Source organism: Thamnophis sirtalis, unplaced genomic scaffold, assembly GCF_051295495.1.
Source record: "Thamnophis sirtalis isolate CommonGarterSnake01/CBP01778 unplaced genomic scaffold, rThaSir2_p1.2 scaffold_10, whole genome shotgun sequence".
Classification (NCBI taxonomy): Eukaryota; Metazoa; Chordata; class Lepidosauria; order Squamata; family Natricidae; genus Thamnophis; species Thamnophis sirtalis.
Genome location: NW_028261390.1, coordinates 51,737,233 through 51,755,069, shown reverse-complemented (window position 1 = coordinate 51,755,069; position 17,837 = coordinate 51,737,233). Strand labels below are relative to the sequence as shown.

Sequence of the window (17,837 nt, the reverse complement as noted above, 5' to 3'; positions counted from 1 at the left end):
AAGTGGTATATTGGTTTTGTATTTTGGGGAGTACAAGGATGGCTGTGTTTATTGCCTAATGTTATATGGCCCCAATCATGCACAGTATATATGTGACTGTAAGAAATGAAAATGAAAATAAAACATTTGAAATTAAAAAAAAAAAAGAGGGATCTTGGTGTCCTAGTGGACCATTGCTTAAATATGAGCCAGAAATGTGCTGCAGTCACCAAAAAGCCATTGCATCCTAGGCTGTATTAACAGATGGAAAGTATCAAGATGATGTGAAGTGTTAGTACCGCTTTACAAAACTTTTGTAAGACCACACTTGGAATACTGCATTTAATTTGGGTTATTGCAGTATAAAAAAAATATGTTGAGACTTGGTAAAGAGTGCAGAGAAGAGTGACAATGATGATTAGGGAGCTGGAGGCATATGAAGAATAGTTGTAGGAATTGGGTATGTCTAGTCTAGTGAGAAGAAGGACTAGGGGCAACAGATAGCAATGTTACAATATTTGATAGGTGACCACAAAGAAGAGAGCATCAACCTATTTTTCAAAGCACCAGAAGGCAGGACTAGAAGCAATGGATGGAAACTAATCAAGGAGAGAAGCAACCTAGAACTAGGGAGAAAATTACTAATGGTGAAAATATAGTGGCTCAACTTCAGAAGTTGTGGATCTTCCATCACTGGAGACTTTTAAAAAGAAACTGGACAACCATTTGTCTGAAATAGTATAAGGTCTCCTGCTTGAGCAGGGGGTTGGGCTAGAAGATCTCCAAGGTCCCTTCCAACTCCATTATTCTGTTAAATGTATTGAATTTAGTGATCTTATACTTTTAAATAATCACTCATGGGATTATACAATATAGGTGTGGTTTAGCCCTACTCCTAAATGTGAAGTATAGTCAACTTAATAGATTCTTCAGGAACCATATGATTTTAATTCTTCTCCATACTTCTTGTATGTGTATGAGACACAAATGGATCCATTTCCCTGGATTGTTACATAATATACTCTCTTCTTTTCTCTTATCACCCAGTAGAAGTTGGATAAGGGTTTAAATTTTTTGCTCTGAAAAAGGACTCTGTTGTACAAATCCTTTATGCATCAATATTCTCTTAACGATAATCAAAATAGAGGTGTCTCACAATTATAATCTTATATCTTCAGTATCATTTATTATAATATTGTGAAAGATTTTTTTGAATAGAATGCTCAAGAATTCATGTTGTTAAAAATTACAAGATTCTCGGGACTTCCTGGGGGCGTGGCCTGTTGCCGAGGAGGGCTCAACCGAGCTCCTCTCAGAGATCTGGTCTGTATATCTAAATAAGATCATAGATATCACCCCTTTTTGGCTAAGAAAGGGGCAGGGAGTAGCTCTGTATGCTAGGGTCTATTCGTAATCCACAGCCTTTTTCTTTTTTTTGGCTGTGGACAGAGATTAGATCCAGCAGGAGCGGAGCTTTTATCTCCAGCCAGTTCTTCTCAGCTGCTTTTTTTTTTGGCAGCCCCAGACAGGCTAGCCCCCCCCCCCCCCAGGACAAAGCAAAGTTTTTTCAAGCTAGGATTGATACGGGCGGGTCCCACTCCTGTGAGATTTATGCTTTTATTACTATCTTAAATACCAGCACCATTTGTCTTAGAGACTTCTTTGTCTAAACGGACTTCAAAATGGCGATTTCTCTCCGTGGGTGATTGATAGCGGATGTACTTAGCCGGTTTTACCTTCCTGCAGACCGCTCCTTAACAAAATAAACCCTTTTTCTTTGGAAACAGAGGGGAGCAAAAGCGCTGCTTATTTGTTTATTTATTATGGCACCCAGGTCAAAGAAGCGCCTTGCTACAAATGTGTCTAAAGAATCTAAAGAATTTTTACTGGAACCACAGCCTTTGTCTCCTATGCCCTCTACTTGAGAATTTTTAACACAGGAATATCTCTTTAAAATGTTTAATGATTTTAAACAAGAAATTAAGGAATTTGTATTGGAACTATATGATGATTTAAAGTCTAAAATTAATCAAATGAAGGCGAATACGTTCGCAGCCGTGTCTGCCCTGTCAGATTATTCTGCTGAAATAGAGAATAAATTGGAAAGCTTGGAGAAGGCTAATTTTAATTTGACTACCAATATTCAAATATTACAACAAAAAATTAGAGACACTGAAGAACAGCTTGTGATGATAAATTTTAATAGGAAGGCATTTGCAATAAGAGTTAGAGGATTCCGTGAAAAGGAGCAAGAGAATCTGAAACAGACCTTTGCTGAAGCCTTCAGCCATGCGATGGGAAGCCCGGGACTTAACTTTGATTGGCAGATTCGGAAAATCTATCGCCAGAACTCATTGGTAGCGGAACAGCGACAGCTCCCGAGGGACATAATTATATATTTCTCTACAAAAGAATCTAGAAACGCGATTGTGCAAAAGTTTCATAATAACAGTCTCCGAGTTGATGACCAGGACCTGATTGTCTTCAAAGATATACCTTTCCAGATGTTGAGAGCAAGAAGGGACTACGCCTTTTTAACTAAAGAGCTTAGGAGTCAACAGATTCGATACAGATGGGAGGCCCCTGCTGGCATTACGGTTACATTTGAGAATCAAAGATTTCGTCTTAACTCTGTTTCGGAGGCCCGAGATTTCTATTGTAGGACTTTGAAGGCGGGACTTCCTGACTCACTTGGAAGAGAGGAGAGACAAGCGGAAGGAGAAGGCAAGCGGCAGGCCGCGTGGCTGCAAGATGGAGGGGGTAGCCTTTCCTCCCTCGGAGAAGCAGAAAAACGGAGATCGAGAATTTAGACATTTCAAAATATTTGTCAAAGTTGAGGACTGAATGGGGGTTTGAGACCTCTCTCCGGTAGAAAAAGCGGATTAATTCTTATTAGAAGGGAAAGTTGGGTGAAACTACTTTGAGCTAGATCTTAAACTAATGTCAGCATAAATTTGATAGTGGTAAACATCAGACAAGCAAGGGATGAGGGTAAAATATATGCGGAATGATTTACGTTGTTTAAAGCTTATTAGAAGAGAAAGCCGGTTGGGATTATCTTAAGATAGATGTAAAAAGAATGCGGAATGATTTATGTTGTTTAAATTTTGTTAGAAGGGACTACTTTAAAACAGAAGGTTAACTGACTCTTGCTGAAAGTATTATTTGAATATGTGGAATGATCCATGCTATTTAACTCTTATTAGAAGGGAAAGTTGGTTGAAATTACTTTGAGCTAGATCTTAAACAAATGTCTGCATAAATTTGATAGTGGTAAATATCAGACAAGCAAGGGATGAGGGTAAAATGCATGTGGAATGATTTACGTTATTTAAATCCTATTAGAAGAGAAAGTCGGTTGGGATTATCTTAAGATAGAAACTGATTTTTGTGTAAAGTAATAATTGATCTACGCTGCTTAAACTTTACTAAGAAGGGGAAGCTTGGTTAGATTATTTTGAATTATTGTTTGAAAAGGAGGTTAAGAAAGATTATTTACGCTGTTTAAATTTTATTAGAAGGGAAAGTTTGATTATTTTTCTGTAAAGTAATATTTGAATATGTGGCATGAACCACGTTGCTTAAATTTTATCGGAAGGGATCATTTTTGGTTAGATTGTATATTGATGCCTACACAAATTTGTATAAATGTTTATCTGAATATAAGGTTTAGGAAGAGGAACGGGAGAGTCTACAGAAGGTTGGGGTAAATAACAAAGAAGTAAGAGACGAGAATAAAATATAGATAGAATGACTTATACTATTTAAGCATAGATAAAGATGGGGGGCTGAGATCAACACAAAGAGTGGTTTCTTTTTTTTCTTTTTTCTTTTCTTTCTTCTTTTTTCTTGTTTTTCTTTCTTTTGACATATTACTTTTATTTTTAATCCATACGTATACAAGATATTTTAGACAGAAGGTAGTGCCAGGTGTGGGCCCTGGGAAGTCGGGAGGATTAGGGATGGGGATTTGTGGGGGGGGGGGTGTTAACATAGTCTCAATAAGAACAAGAATGTATTTATATACGGTGGTTCTTTTTTTCTTTTCTCTCTTTTTTCTTTCTTTATATATATATATATATATATATATATATATATATATATTTCCCTTGGTTTATTTTACTTTTATCAGATTAAACAACACTCGAATAAAGGCATACACCAAGGAGGGAGGTAGAGGGAAAGAAGAGGGAGGAGTAAGGAAGTAGTAAGGGGAATGTAAGGAGGGCGTGTGGGGAGTAAGGGGAGAAGGAAGGTTTGAGGGGAAAGGGAAGTAGGAGGGGAGTGTTAGAGGGAGAAAGGAAAGTTGGAGGGGGTAGATGGGGTGTATGGAGGATGGAAGTGTTAGGTGGGGTTGTGAATGATGAGTTGTGTTTCCTTTTTATTTGTTCGTTTTATTTCTTTTTTTTTCTTTTCTTATAGCAAATACCCTGTATATAAGTGATTGCAAATGGAATGTGAAAATGAATAAAATATATTTTAAAAAAAACAATTACAAGATTCTCCTAAGCTATGGCAATATGATTTTAAAAAAATATATTATTCTGTTGGATGGAGAAAGCAGAATAAGTAATTTGAGAGTATAGATTCTCACTGGAGAAGAGGCATGTGGAATTTATAATTAGTGAAGGGATGGGATATATTCCAGGAAGGAAAGAAACAGCAGATGGCAGGTTTCTCCAAGTTCATATTATCTGAAATTTTGACTTGAAATTTTTATCTGAAAATAGAGCCTTGTTAAAATTTTGTGATGGAAAGACTACTGACATTCATGTGTGCTCAGTTATTCAGCCTGTTTACTGTTTATGCTGTAGTCAAAGAAGGTCAGTTTTCATAGTGAACTGATTTCTCATCCAAGCTGAGATGCTATATCTGTAAGGCAGCTAAAAGAAACATACTGGATGTTCAAATTATGCAAGCTTGCCCTATTTCTTTGAAGTCGGGTGCAAAAGTTCCGTTTATGTCAGAGAAGAATCTACTTCATACTGTAATTGAAGTTTCTTGTTCAGAAACACAGACAATTTCTTTCTTGCTTTCTCAAGATGGGGGAAAAATTGATGAAATGAAAGTCTTCATTAGTATCTAATGATCCAGGTGTGACTGTGAACGAGAACACATATCAAAGTGTTTTCCTTTGATTTGAGCCCATTGTATTTTTAATTTGAAACTCAGTAGATACCAGTGAATGGGTCCCTTATAGTGTATGTCAGCAAGCAATGGAAAAAACAGTTGTGATTTACTTTTATTATTTGGGTTTGTAATAGAGCACAAAGTTTCTTCTTTCAAACCAAAAATCTATGTTTCTGACTGAGGAATTTCTTAAACCTGATAAAAAAGAAGTGTTTGGAAATACATAGTGCTAATCCAATAGCAGTGCATCCTGTCAGTTCACACCAACAGACGAACACTCATAAATAGCTATAAATTGTTTTGGTACGAAGCCACAACCATTGAAAACAATAATGTTGAATAAATGACAGTATTTGATCAATTGTTTCAGCACATCTCAGATTATTATTAAAACTTTTCTTACTGCTAATATTTCTTTATTTGTTTCTAGTAGGGATTATATTTTTCTGGAAATTAAACATTATTTCTGGAAGATAATCATTTCTTTTAGACAGAACCTTTTGAATATCTATAGAATTATGGGTAACGCACACAAGCATCCCTTTAAGGTAGGCCATCATTATCCCATGTTACAAGCTGGATACTGAGGTTAGCTGGATAGTAAGTCTTTGATTGGGCTGAAATATGAGCTGGTGAAGTTTGACAATGGACAGTTGCAGATTACACGTACATGTCAAATCCAGCAGCATGTAGTTATGATAAAATGATATATTGAGTCCATTCCATATACGCAGGTTCAAATGTGCAAGAAACTGAAGATACTGTGACTCAGAAGTCAAATATCATTAATTTGTGCATTATATATATACAGCTGTGGGAAAAGTGCTGTACCCTTTACGGTTTATGACATGTTTTGGATAGGCCATTGATTTTATGATATTTTATGCTAACTGCTATGCAAATATTGTTATATTTAAATAAATATTGGTGGTTTTTAAGTGAAAAGCATATGCTTTTTGCAATTTGGTGCTATTTGGATGGGGATTGTGAATTTTCTTGCATGCTTACAATGCATGCTTACAATGACTATGAAAACAGATTAACTGATGCATACCCAGAGGTATACGTGTTGCAATTACTAAGGACGATGCTAGTGTTTTGTTAACCTTTTTATTGTTTATGGCCCACGTTTAGGTAACCAAACATGGTTACTAATATGAAATTGGCCAGCCCTTATTGCTTATCACCAGGCAGCATCACTTCGGCATAGACTGTATAAGCCTTTGCATGTGATCTTTGGTGATAATGTGGTGCCAGGCTGAATAATGGATTCAATCAGCTCCTGGTTGGTCTTCGGATGCTTCTTGCTTATTTCAGAACCAATCTTGGCCCACAAGTTCTCAATTGGGTTCAAATATGGGGTCTGAGCTGGCCAATCCAGGAGTCAAACACCATGCTTCTTCTTCCACTGCTGGACCAACTTGGCTCGATGACAAGAAGCATTGTCATCCTGGAAGTAAAAGTCCTTCCCTACAAGTTGCTGAGCTGAAAGAATGATGGTTTTTTCCAGGACTTCAACATACTGCTTGGAATTCATGATTCCCTGCACAATTTGTATTCGACCAATACCAGAAGCAACGATACAGCCCCAGATCATCACATGCAATGGATGCTTCACAGATAGATTCGGGCAATATGGCCTAAATTCTTCAGCTGGAAATCTTCTGACATACTTATTGCACTGATTCCCAGTCAAGTAGAAATTGCTCTCACCACTGAAGATGACCTTGGCCCACTGCTTGTTGGTCCATTTAGCATACTTCTTGGCCCACACACTTCAACGAGAGCAGTGAGCATTTGTGAGCAAAGGTTTACTTTGAGCCCTGCAGCCTTTGAGCCCTCTGGCAAGCAGTCTGCGATGCACTGTGTTTGTGCACACTTTTACATCACGTTTCATCCCAAATTCTTGTAATCTGAGGTGAGGTGAGCTTCCTGTCAGCCATTGAAATGTATTGCAGAGCCCGATCTTGCCATTTTATCGACTTTCTTGGTTTTTCAGAGCGGAGTCTGTCATCAACTGAACCAGTTATTTGGTATTTTTCAACCACTCTGTCCACTGTGGTGCGATGGCATTTCACTCTCTTTGCTATTTCTGTTCAGGAGTAACCCTCTTCATGAAGCACAATGATGCAATGCCGCTGCTCAGTATTGGTGAAAGCAAAGGCCTTCATCCTTGCCCACAGCCAGAGCCAAATTAAATTTCTCAATGCTTTTCATGCCTATTTATAGTCAGAGAGTATGACAACATTGATTAGTTCATAGATTTAGCCTTTGTGCATCTCACTGCTGATTGGCTACTTTCAATCCTAACATTCTCAAAAATTCAAGTTGTGTTTGTTTTAGCACATAAACTCACTCAAAACCTTAAAAAGACTTTGGTTATATTAATAAAAATTATGCATCTCAATCCGACTACATACATTTTCATCAAAGTACTAATTTTGCATGGTTTCTATGAGTGAAATGTTGATTAAACATGTAAATACAGCTTAAAACTGAAAGCGTGCAGGACTTTTTCACAAAGCTGTACTTGTGTTTATGGATATTTTTTATTCATCCATTCATTTATTTCATTTTTTTGTCCTCCAAAGAGCAAATATGTCTCACAGAGTCTGGCATTTTCCAAGGACCCTGTTCCATCTTTGGTCTTATTGTCAGCAAATATTTCCTGTTATTCAGTCAAATTTAAACCCATTCCTTTTGTCCTGTCTTTTGGAACACCTCTGAACAATTCAGCCCCATTTCCATATGAGTTGTCCAAAGACTGTTATCACAATTCTCAGCAGTGTTTTCTTCTCCAAGTTAAACATACCCAATATATCTCCAAATGTTCTAAGTTTTTCTTTCCAGATATTTTATCGTCTTGATTTCTCAGGAGTGCATTATAGTTGCATTTTGATCCTCAGGAATAGAGGCCACTTGGATAAATGTGCAAGAACTGGCTAGCCCGTCAGGCCTGGGGACAAGGATAGGCGCCCCTCCCGAATGATGAATGTATGTTGCTTGCTATTTTATTATATGTCTCTATGTCAATGTTTGTATTCCCCCTCCCTGATTTTATGTGAGCCGCCCTGAGTCCCCTCAGGGAAAAGGGCGGCCTACAAATATTAATAAAATCTAAAATCTAAAATCTAAAGATGCTTTCCTTATATCCAATACACTTTTTAAAAAATAGGAAATAATAAAACCTGATCACTATCTGCCCTCAAGAGAAAGAAGCCAATGCTAGTGGCTTCATTATGTGATGTAGAGCATTTTCTGGAATGTGCCAGTCTTCTGTGCTAAATGGTTATTTTTAAGTCTAAAGAAATCAATAGACTGGGATGTTGTTTTGGTTTTTTCAAAATAAAGAAGCTTGTCTTTTTTTCATGGACCTTATCTTAGAATTTCTTTTTCTGGCAGCAATTCTAGGTCATTTTTCAAGTGACTTTATATAACAAAAAAATATTATCAGAACTGATCTGCCTTAAGGCATGTGATACCTTTGTTGAAACTAGACTGATAGTTTCCTTAGTCTCTCTATCTCATATATGATATACTACAGTAATAAATATGAACCAGCCAGGCAGTCTTTACAATATGACTAGGAAAACAAATTTATAAATATGTGACAGATGTCTTACTTGGCATTTTATGAAAAGTTAATCATACTTAAGTCCAATTGAAATTAATGCTCTATATTTAGGGGTTTCTTGAGTTCTAGCCACATTGGCATCTGCTATATTTTTATGTAACAAATAATGCTGTCTCTCCAGTTAAAAAAAACCAAAAACCTTTTGCTGAGTACATTTTTCTGTTTGGAAGATATCCCTACAATATGCATGTATCATTGTGATACTTGGATTCAAATTCAAATAACATTATTGTGGCCATTAACAGCAGAAATGAAATAAAATAATTTTCAAATATCTAGAACATCCAAAATAAATAAAGAGGGTGATACTTGGATTTGGCTATTGTAATATTCGCTGTTTTGAGTAGAAGAAGAATAATCTATGAGCGAGAAAGAGAATTGTAATATTCAATAGCGTCTGGATGGCTCACAACAATGATACCACAATAAAATCTAAGAATAAAAGCACTATAAAATATAGAGTTACATTACCATCTAATAGCTGAAAACATAACAGGTTAAAAAGAGCAGCTACCATTCCTTCATCTTATCCTTAAAAGGACAGCATTGGGCTTCAGAGTTTAGTGACTATGGTCTAGACAATAATTTCCTCTTCTTTCCCTCTGCTCCTCACTTCGGTGTATTTCTACTATCCATCGATATATTCAGCTTCTTATTTTTATACTAAAATTTAAAAAAAAAGCAACAGTATACAAGTGCAATCATGTTATTTTAAAAACTGGCACATAATATATTTTCCCCCTCCCCCCCTCCCTCCTATGACCCCACCTCCCTTCCTCCCTCCCGACTTCCCAGAGCCCGTATGCGGTATAGCTTTTTATCAAACACAGTCTAAAATGTATTAAAACCAAGTAAGTTAGGAAAAAATAATAATAAAGAAAAAAAAGGGAAAAGAAAAAAGAAAAAGAAAAAAAGTCAGTAAAATCTCTGCATTGAACTCAGCTTCTTACCATTACACAAACTTAAGCAGTTTACATTGTTCCTAATCTTAATTGATTGATTACCTGCAGGATTTCAAAATGTATTAAAACCAAGTAAGTTAGGAAAAAAAAATAAAGAAAAAAAAGGGGGGGAAGAAAAAAGAAAGAGAAGAAAAAAAGTCAGTAAAATCTCTGCATTGAACTCAGCTTCTTACCATTACACAAACTTAAGCAGTTTACATTGTTCCTAATCTTAATTGATTGATTACCTGCAGGATTTCCCCAGAAGTTATTTGTTGATTCAGCTTTTCCTGTACTCTTCTCTAGCTAGGGATCTTATCTCTTTATCTAAATATCTATCTGTTTCCAAACCCTTAATTTTGTCCCCTTTGTGCCTCCTTCCTCTATTACACAATTTAGATACATTTCAAATTTTTCTTTTAGTTTCCTCTTCCAACTCTTTTCGTTTTTGCCCTTGTTTATGTCTCTGTCTCTGTCTCTCTCTCTCTCTCTCTCTCTCTCTCTCTCTCTCTCTCTCTCTCTCTCTCTCTCTCTCTCTCTCTCTCTCTCTATATATATATATATATATATATATATATATATATATATATATATATATATATATATATATATATATATATATATATATATATATATATATATATATATATATATATATATATATATATATATATATAGTCATCAGTACTCCTCTCATATATGCTTTACTTACATCTCCTACAAATTCCCTGAATATACCCTTATTCATATTCCGAACAAAGTATTCAGATAGCAATTTTTTACAATCATTAATATACTTTTCATATCAAAATAAACTCCCATTCGACCTCCAAGACCTTCTTGCCTGCACTACCCTTCCCAATTCCGTCTAAACTGGGTTATGATCCAAGAGAACCCTCACCGCAATCTTTGTCTTCTTCACCCTATAAAATAAATCATTAGTGATTTGTATAAAATTCAAAGTTGGGGTAGAGAGGGAGGGAGAGAGGACTGGAAGGAGGGTGAGATGGAAGGGAGGGGGAGAAAGGAGTATTAGAGGGGGAGGGGAAGTAGGAGAGGGAATGTTGGAGGGGAGAAAGGAAAGTTGGAGGGGGGAGAAAGAAAGGGTGTATGGAGGGTTGAAGCGCTATATTGGTTTTGTATTTTGGGGAATACAAGGAGGGCTGTGTTTATTGCTCAATGTTATATGGCCCCAATCATGCACAGTATATATGTGACTGTATGAAATGAAAATGAAAAATGAAATAAAACATTTGAAGAGTAGGAATTGCAAAAAAATAATAATAATAATTTTCCCTGGGATCTGGTGGTTACTTTAGTGACTAGTTAATTGTCTTGTATAATGGGTTTGATTATGTTTGGCTTCATACTATTGTATTGCAGTTTCCTGGATAGTGCATCTGTCAGGAAATCCCCCCCCCCGGGAGGTATCTGAGAGTAAATTCAAACCTTTTAAAGTACTGAGCCTATCGTACTTGTTTTGGAAAGAGTTTCCTTGGGGTCTTTAGGGCTTCTAAATTTTTATGATCCGTCCAGACTTCAAAAGGGATCTTACTCCCCTCTAGGAAATGTCTCCAGGTTAAAAGAGCCCATCAAACTGCATAAGCCTCTTTCTCCCAAATAGCCCACCTTTGCTCAGATTCATTCAATTTTTTGGATGTTTTCCTCATTTTTCTGAAGTAAGATGCCTCCTATCGCCACATCGCTAGCATCTGCTTTTATGACAAACAGTTTCTCTGTGTCCAGGTACTTTAGGATTGGTTCTGCCAAAAACAGCCATTTAAGTTTTTCAAATGCTGCTTGGTATTCCATTGTCCAGTTCAAAGGCTGCTTCGGTTTCAGATTTCCTTCCCCCTTAGTTTTTAAGAGTTTGGTGATGGGGAGAGCAATTTGGGCGAAAGCGGGGATAAACTGCCTGTAAAAGTTTGCAAATCCCAGGAAGCTTTGCAACTGTTGGCATGTTCTGGGTGGTTCCCAGTCAAGTACTATTGCACTTTCGAAGGATCCATTTCTATTCCCTGGTGTGAAATGCAGTATCCTAAGTAATCAATTTTTTCTTGGTGGAATTCGCATTTGAAAAGTTTAGCATAAATTTTTGCAGAGCGAAGTTTGTTCAGAACCACCCTGACTAGTTTTACATGTTCTGCCTTGGTCTCAGAATATAATAAAATGCCATCAATATAGACTATGCAGACCTTATATAAATGCTCCTGCAACACTTCATTTATTAATTGCATAAATACTGCAGGGGCCCCTTGTAGCCCAAATGGTAACACTTTGAATTGATAGCATCCAAGAGGGGTGTTAAATGCCATTTTCCATTCATCTCCCTCTTTAATTCTGATACGGTAATAAGCCTCGCTTAAATCCAGCTTTGAAAAAATTCTCCCTTTAGCTAGGTGTGCTAGCATATCCTTCATGAGTGGGAGAGGATATATATTTTTCATACTGATCGAATTCAAATTTTGAAAATCGACACATAGGTGTTTCAAGCCATCTTTTTTCTCTCTAAACAGCACTGGGGCTGCAACTTTTGGCCGAGCTGGTTCAATGAAACCCCTTGCTAGGTTTTTCTCAATGAATGCCCTCAGTTCTTCCAGCTCCCTTGGAGACATGCTATACATCTTGGGTTTAGGGAGTTTGGCTTCGGGTAGAATTTCTATTGCACAGTCAGTGGAGCGGTGGGGGGGGGGGGAAGCTCATCAGATGCTTTTTCACTAAAAACTTCAGCCAAGTCTTTATATTCTTTGGGTATGCCCTGGGTTGGCATAGTGTAAGCAGGCATTGCTGTTTCTAGGTGCTCTGCCCCCTCAGTTTCTTTGTCTGGATTCTCAGCAAAAGTCACGTGCATCTGCACTCTTATGGTGCCTTGCTTCCAATTAATTTTGGGGTTTCATTTTTTCAGCCATGCAAGACCCAGAACTAGTGGCCATTCCATGCCAGGCGCCACTATAAATGTAAGCATTTCCTTGTGGCTATAAATGTAAGCATTTCCTCCGATGCCTATCTGTAGAGGCTCAGTGGCAAATGAAGCTGGCTCCCCGCCTGCTAGTGACCCATCTAGTTGGCAAAAAGCTATGGGGCTTTTCAGCTTCCTTACATTAATCCTCAACTTCCTTACCAGGGTTGAGCTGATCAAACAACGGATGCACCCCGAGTCCACTAAAGCTGAGATTTTCATCCCCCTCTCCCAGTTGGGGATAAACAGTCTAAGGGCAAGGTAAGCAGTTTAATTGGTTTGCTTACCAGTGGTTCAACCTCTGGATCACTTCCAGATGAGTATGGTTCCTTCTGCTGCGAAGCCAGGATTTCCTCCTCAAAGAAGGGAGGAGGTGGAGATTCTACAGTCTCCCTACTCCTCAGGGCCGTCTCCTTTCCATGCTGGCCAGGTTTCCTATGTCCCCCCCTCCATGGATGGTCTGATTTCTTGGCCAGTGCCTGAGATCCTCATTCTGCAGCTCGGTGCCCCTCTTTTCCACACTTGAAACAGGCTAAGGATTTCGAAAAAGGTGTCATTTGTGGTTTAAAAGGTTCTTGTTTCCATTGGGGTGGGGATTTCTTCCACATTTGTCCTGCTCGGTACTGATTTCTGGCCATGTCAATCTCTGCCTTTTCAGTAATGAGATACCACTCATGTAAAGTTACATTCCATCTAGTGGTGGCTCCTTCCAGGTCTAGGGTGAGCACTCGCACTCGGGCTCCTTGGGTTCGAAAATCACAGCCATATTCTTGCAGGTGAGCACGTGTGCCACAAAGAATCCCAATATTTTTGGGTTCCCATCAAATTTTATGCCCATTGAAGGAGTTTTCCTTTCTAACTGCAGGTTTTAGAGTTGGTTAGGAGTGGCTCCCAACCCATGCGCCAACTGGGGGGAGGGTTTTCTGGATTCCTAGCTACTGCTGCTGTGCCGTCAGCTTGATCAGCAGGGACCAGAGGGGGGTTAGTTCCCCTGGCATCATCCCCATTTGCCGCCCTTCCACTGCTTCTCAGTTGCCGGTCTGGCTCCCCCCGGATGTTGAGATTTTCCAAAATTTCCACCACCAACTGGGTTACATGCCTCTTCAGAGGATCCTCTCTCAGCAAGGCTTCATTTAGCTCCTCCTGGCCAGAGGGGGCTTTTAACTCCAATTTCCTCCCTGGTTTTTGGCTACCTCGGGTAAGAGTGAGTCCCCTGGTTCTCCCTTCCCAGCTGTCTTTCACCCCGATTCCAATTGACCAATGGGGCTTTTTAGGGTCCTCCAAGCTTACCTCATTCTCTCTGGCAGCGTTCAAGGAGCAGGTCTCTGGTTGTTTCCATCTCCCTCCAGCAGTCAGTTCGTCCTTGTTCGCTGTTATGCTCAGACATGGTTTGCTGGGTCCCCTCAGTAGAGTAAAAGGTTGTCTCTCCTGGTTGACTACTTTGAAGAGAGATGCTGCTTTATGTAATGGCTCCTCTCCTAACTTGAGAAAGTAAAGACTCTTGAAACGGATTATTTCAAAAGGAACCTTTAATCAATAAGGATGGAAACCATTAGAAGCAAAGCAGCATCTGAAACCCTTTAGGCAATGCAAATGGGATTAAGCTGATAATGACCCCTCCCCTTTGTCCGAATACAGATTCTGTATTCTGAAATACCAATACACAAGTGTGAAGATGTTTCCTTAAGTCTTCTGCCCTGAGAGTCAATAAAACACATGTTCCCATGGCTGTCTCTAGTTAGACATTAAAGTAAGTTATCCCACATGGCTATCATAAACATCCCTCCAGAAATGCTGGGACCTTCAGTCTTCCGGTGATAGGAAACCAGTTGTAAAGTTATAAAACCCAGTTGTTACAGATACACTAGTGATTTAACTCTGAGACCCTCCTCCTCCCAATTGAATGGCAGTGACACTTTTAGGGATCTGAAAGATAATGCATTGTCAAAAGAAAGTGCTATGACAAAAAAAACAATGCTATACAGAAAGAGTCAAAATTCGATTTGACTTTTCAAAATGAATCTGCCTTACCATTTTGGCAATACATCAGCAGTTAGAACTAGAAAATATTGAGTTGGCTTTGGAGTAGTATGGTGGGTAAGAACAGCTTAAAACAAGGGACCCAAATGATTGTCATTATATTGTGGGGTGTGAGTATCTGTCTTCTGAGAGCTGCTGCATGTCACTACAATGTGCATAACTTTTCCTTTTTGAGTACAGTGTCTTTAAGACTATATCTCATTAAAATATTTACTCATCAGATCAGTTACCAATTTGGTTCTGATTTTACAATTTAACCCTTGAATCTCATGTGGAATAGGGAATGGCATTAACAAAACCCAAAATCAGTTTGTTTGTTCATTTACTTATTATGTATTTTCCACATTTATTGGCAGCCATTCTCCATGACATCAGTTAGATTATCAGGAGAAGAACTGCAACAAAAGGAAAGTTAACTACAGTATTATTCTGCTAATCCCATTAGATTTTAGGATTGTCACCTAAATACAGTCTGTGAGTTACCTAGTTTGATTTAAGCCAAGGTGGCGCAGTGGTTAAATGCAGCACTGCAGGCTACTTCAGCTGACTGCAGTTCTGCAGTTCGGCTGTTCAAATCTCACCGGCTCAGGGTTGACTCAGCCTTCCATCCTTCCGAGGTGGGTAAAATGAGGACCCGGATTGTTGTTGGGGGCAATATGCTGACTCTGTAAACCGCTTAGAGAGGGCTGAAAGCCCTATGAAGTGGTATATAAGTCTAACTGCTATTAACATTATAGTCAAGGTTCATGCTATAGCAATTCCTGCAGTGGATATTATAGTGAATGCAGAATTCACTATGCTCATCAATGTGGACATGAGTCCTTTGTCATGCCAGCCACATGACCACAGAGATTTCTTCAGACAGTGCTGGTTCTTCGGCTTTGAAACGGAGATGAGCACTACTCCCTAGCGTCAGAAACAACTAGCACATATGTGCAAGAGGAACTCTTACCTTTACCTTATTACTAAGTTCCCACTATCATGGTGGTTTTGGCAAGCCAGTTCCTACAAGATAGGAGTAAAAAACAAAACAGGACAGAATGTTTAAGTGTGTGGGCTTGATATTAAAATTATTGAAAGCAGGGAAATTATCTTTATAAATATTGGACAATCTTTCCTATTTCACTCATTACCAACATTTGGATCACTGCATGCAGAAATAGATAGGAGATAGATAAACAGACAGACAGACAGACAGACAGATGATAGATAGATAGATAGATAGATACATACATACATACATACATACATACATACATACATACGGACGGACGGACGGACAGACGGACAGACGGACGGATGGACGGACGGATATATCTATCTATCTATCTATCTAGAGAGGGAGGGAGAGGGAGGTTAGATAAGGGGTGGGGAGAAGCAATTATCTTGGCATAAGAGGGAAAAGCAGCTTGTCATTTCTTTTCTTTTGGGATGGTTTCTTCCCAGTGTAGCGTATAGCACTAAATTTCCCTGACATTAACGAAGCTGGATCTCTTTAACTTTCTGGATCTGCTAAAATCAGCTAAGGTCTGCCATCTGCTGAAAGTCATATGTAAAAACAAAATTGTTCTGTTCTATTCTTTCTATTCCATTCTAGACCAATATTTCTTAAACTTGGCAATCTTTAAGATGTATGGACTTCATCTCTCAGAATACCATTCTATTAATTGAGGTTCATACATCTTAAAGATTGCAAAGTTTGAGAAACTCTGCTGAAGACAACATATAATTCATTGAAAATAATTTGGGGAAATATTTTCCAGTATTAAATTACACTGTAGAATTGCTACATAAATCTCAAAGAAACCAGACTTAGATGTTTAAAAGTATGTTCTGGAAATATGTCCATTTCTAATAATCTGGAACTTGGTTGTTCATTAATTGTTTTTATTTTCATCCCACAGGACAAAACTTTATTCCATACTGTGAGTGGCAGCTGCATTGATTGCAATCCAGCAGAAAAGAAGATTTTCATGAATAGATGTGATCCTTTATCTGAAACTCAACAGTGGATTTTTGAGCATATTAATATGACTGTTATAGAAAAAATTATCAGCAAAGAAACCAGCTCTTAACGAGGAACAGAAAACAAACTGCTCTGTATAGATTGAAAACAGCATTTTGGCCAGCATCTGGATTAGAGGAATCAGAAATTAAGTTTTCCTAGAGCCAGGAAATCTGTTCTGAAGATTAAGCAAATGTCAGGGCAGAAGCCAGCCACATATCACTGCAGATGGACAATATCTGAAGAATTTGGCTAAGAACATTACCAGCTGCTGCTGAGGCTTAAACTCTGCTGACAATTCCCTTGCTGGTCAAGGGAGAACTTTATTTAAAATTATGAAATGATTCAAATGCTCAGTGTTAATAAAGTTAAGCAAGAGTTTTAGAGTTTCTCAGGTCAAACCCTGCTATAGTGAGTAGGTACAATTAGTTGTTGTCGTTTATGGGTAACTAATGGAGTGCATGACTGCTATGGGGGATGTTCAAATGGGCATTGAACTAGCAACATGTATGAAATGCTGCCAGAATTGTGAAGGAGATGTCTTCTAATGCCATTTCATTCCCTCAGCAAACGTCTTGAGTCAAGAGGTTATCAAAATAAAGGGTTGCAGCAGAGAATATTGACAGCCTTCTTGTTATGTTTCTTTTCAGTGTTGAATAGGGAATGGGTTTTTTTTAAAAAAAATAGGATTGCATTTTTGAATGAAGCATGAAAATGATTGTTAAAGTTTTGAGACCCCATTTTTTCTTGCAGTTTAACAAATAATAATTTCCGTCAAAGCAATTAAATAAAATGTCCATCATATTAAACAGTGTTACTGAACAATCAACTCAGGTTATTCATACCTAAGCCATCATTTATAAAATAAACCAAAAAGGTTACAGAGAACTCATTTTTCATTGGCAACATGTTGCACATTTTTCTGAAAAAAATTCTTTTTGAAAATCTTCATACTGTGTCTGTCATCTATTAAGAAAATTGTTGTAACTATTTTTAAATTGATAGAAAATGCATTGTGAACCTGTCAAGAAAAGCTATATTGCCTAAAGCTAAGAGATGCTCTTTCACCAATATTAACCAAGTTAATAGAGTTGTAAAAATAACTATTACCCAAAGTAATATATCCAGTCAATTCCAGTTCCAAGAATT

At 38.0% G+C, this 17,837-nt stretch overlaps 1 protein-coding gene across 3 annotated transcripts in view; it reads left to right on the top strand.

Moving 5' to 3' along the window:
- GALNTL6 (polypeptide N-acetylgalactosaminyltransferase like 6) overlaps positions 1–17,623 on the top strand; it is a 576,396-nt gene extending 558,773 nt beyond the window's left edge. For all 3 annotated transcript variants that reach the window (XM_014068575.2, XM_087724585.1, XM_087724584.1), the window contains one exon: positions 16,588–17,623. In XM_014068575.2, coding sequence (XP_013924050.2) covers positions 16,588–16,758 — 171 coding nt within the window. In that variant the 3' untranslated portion in view covers positions 16,759–17,623. The remainder of the gene's footprint in view (positions 1–16,587) is intronic.
- Positions 17,624–17,837: the final 214 nt, after the last annotated feature.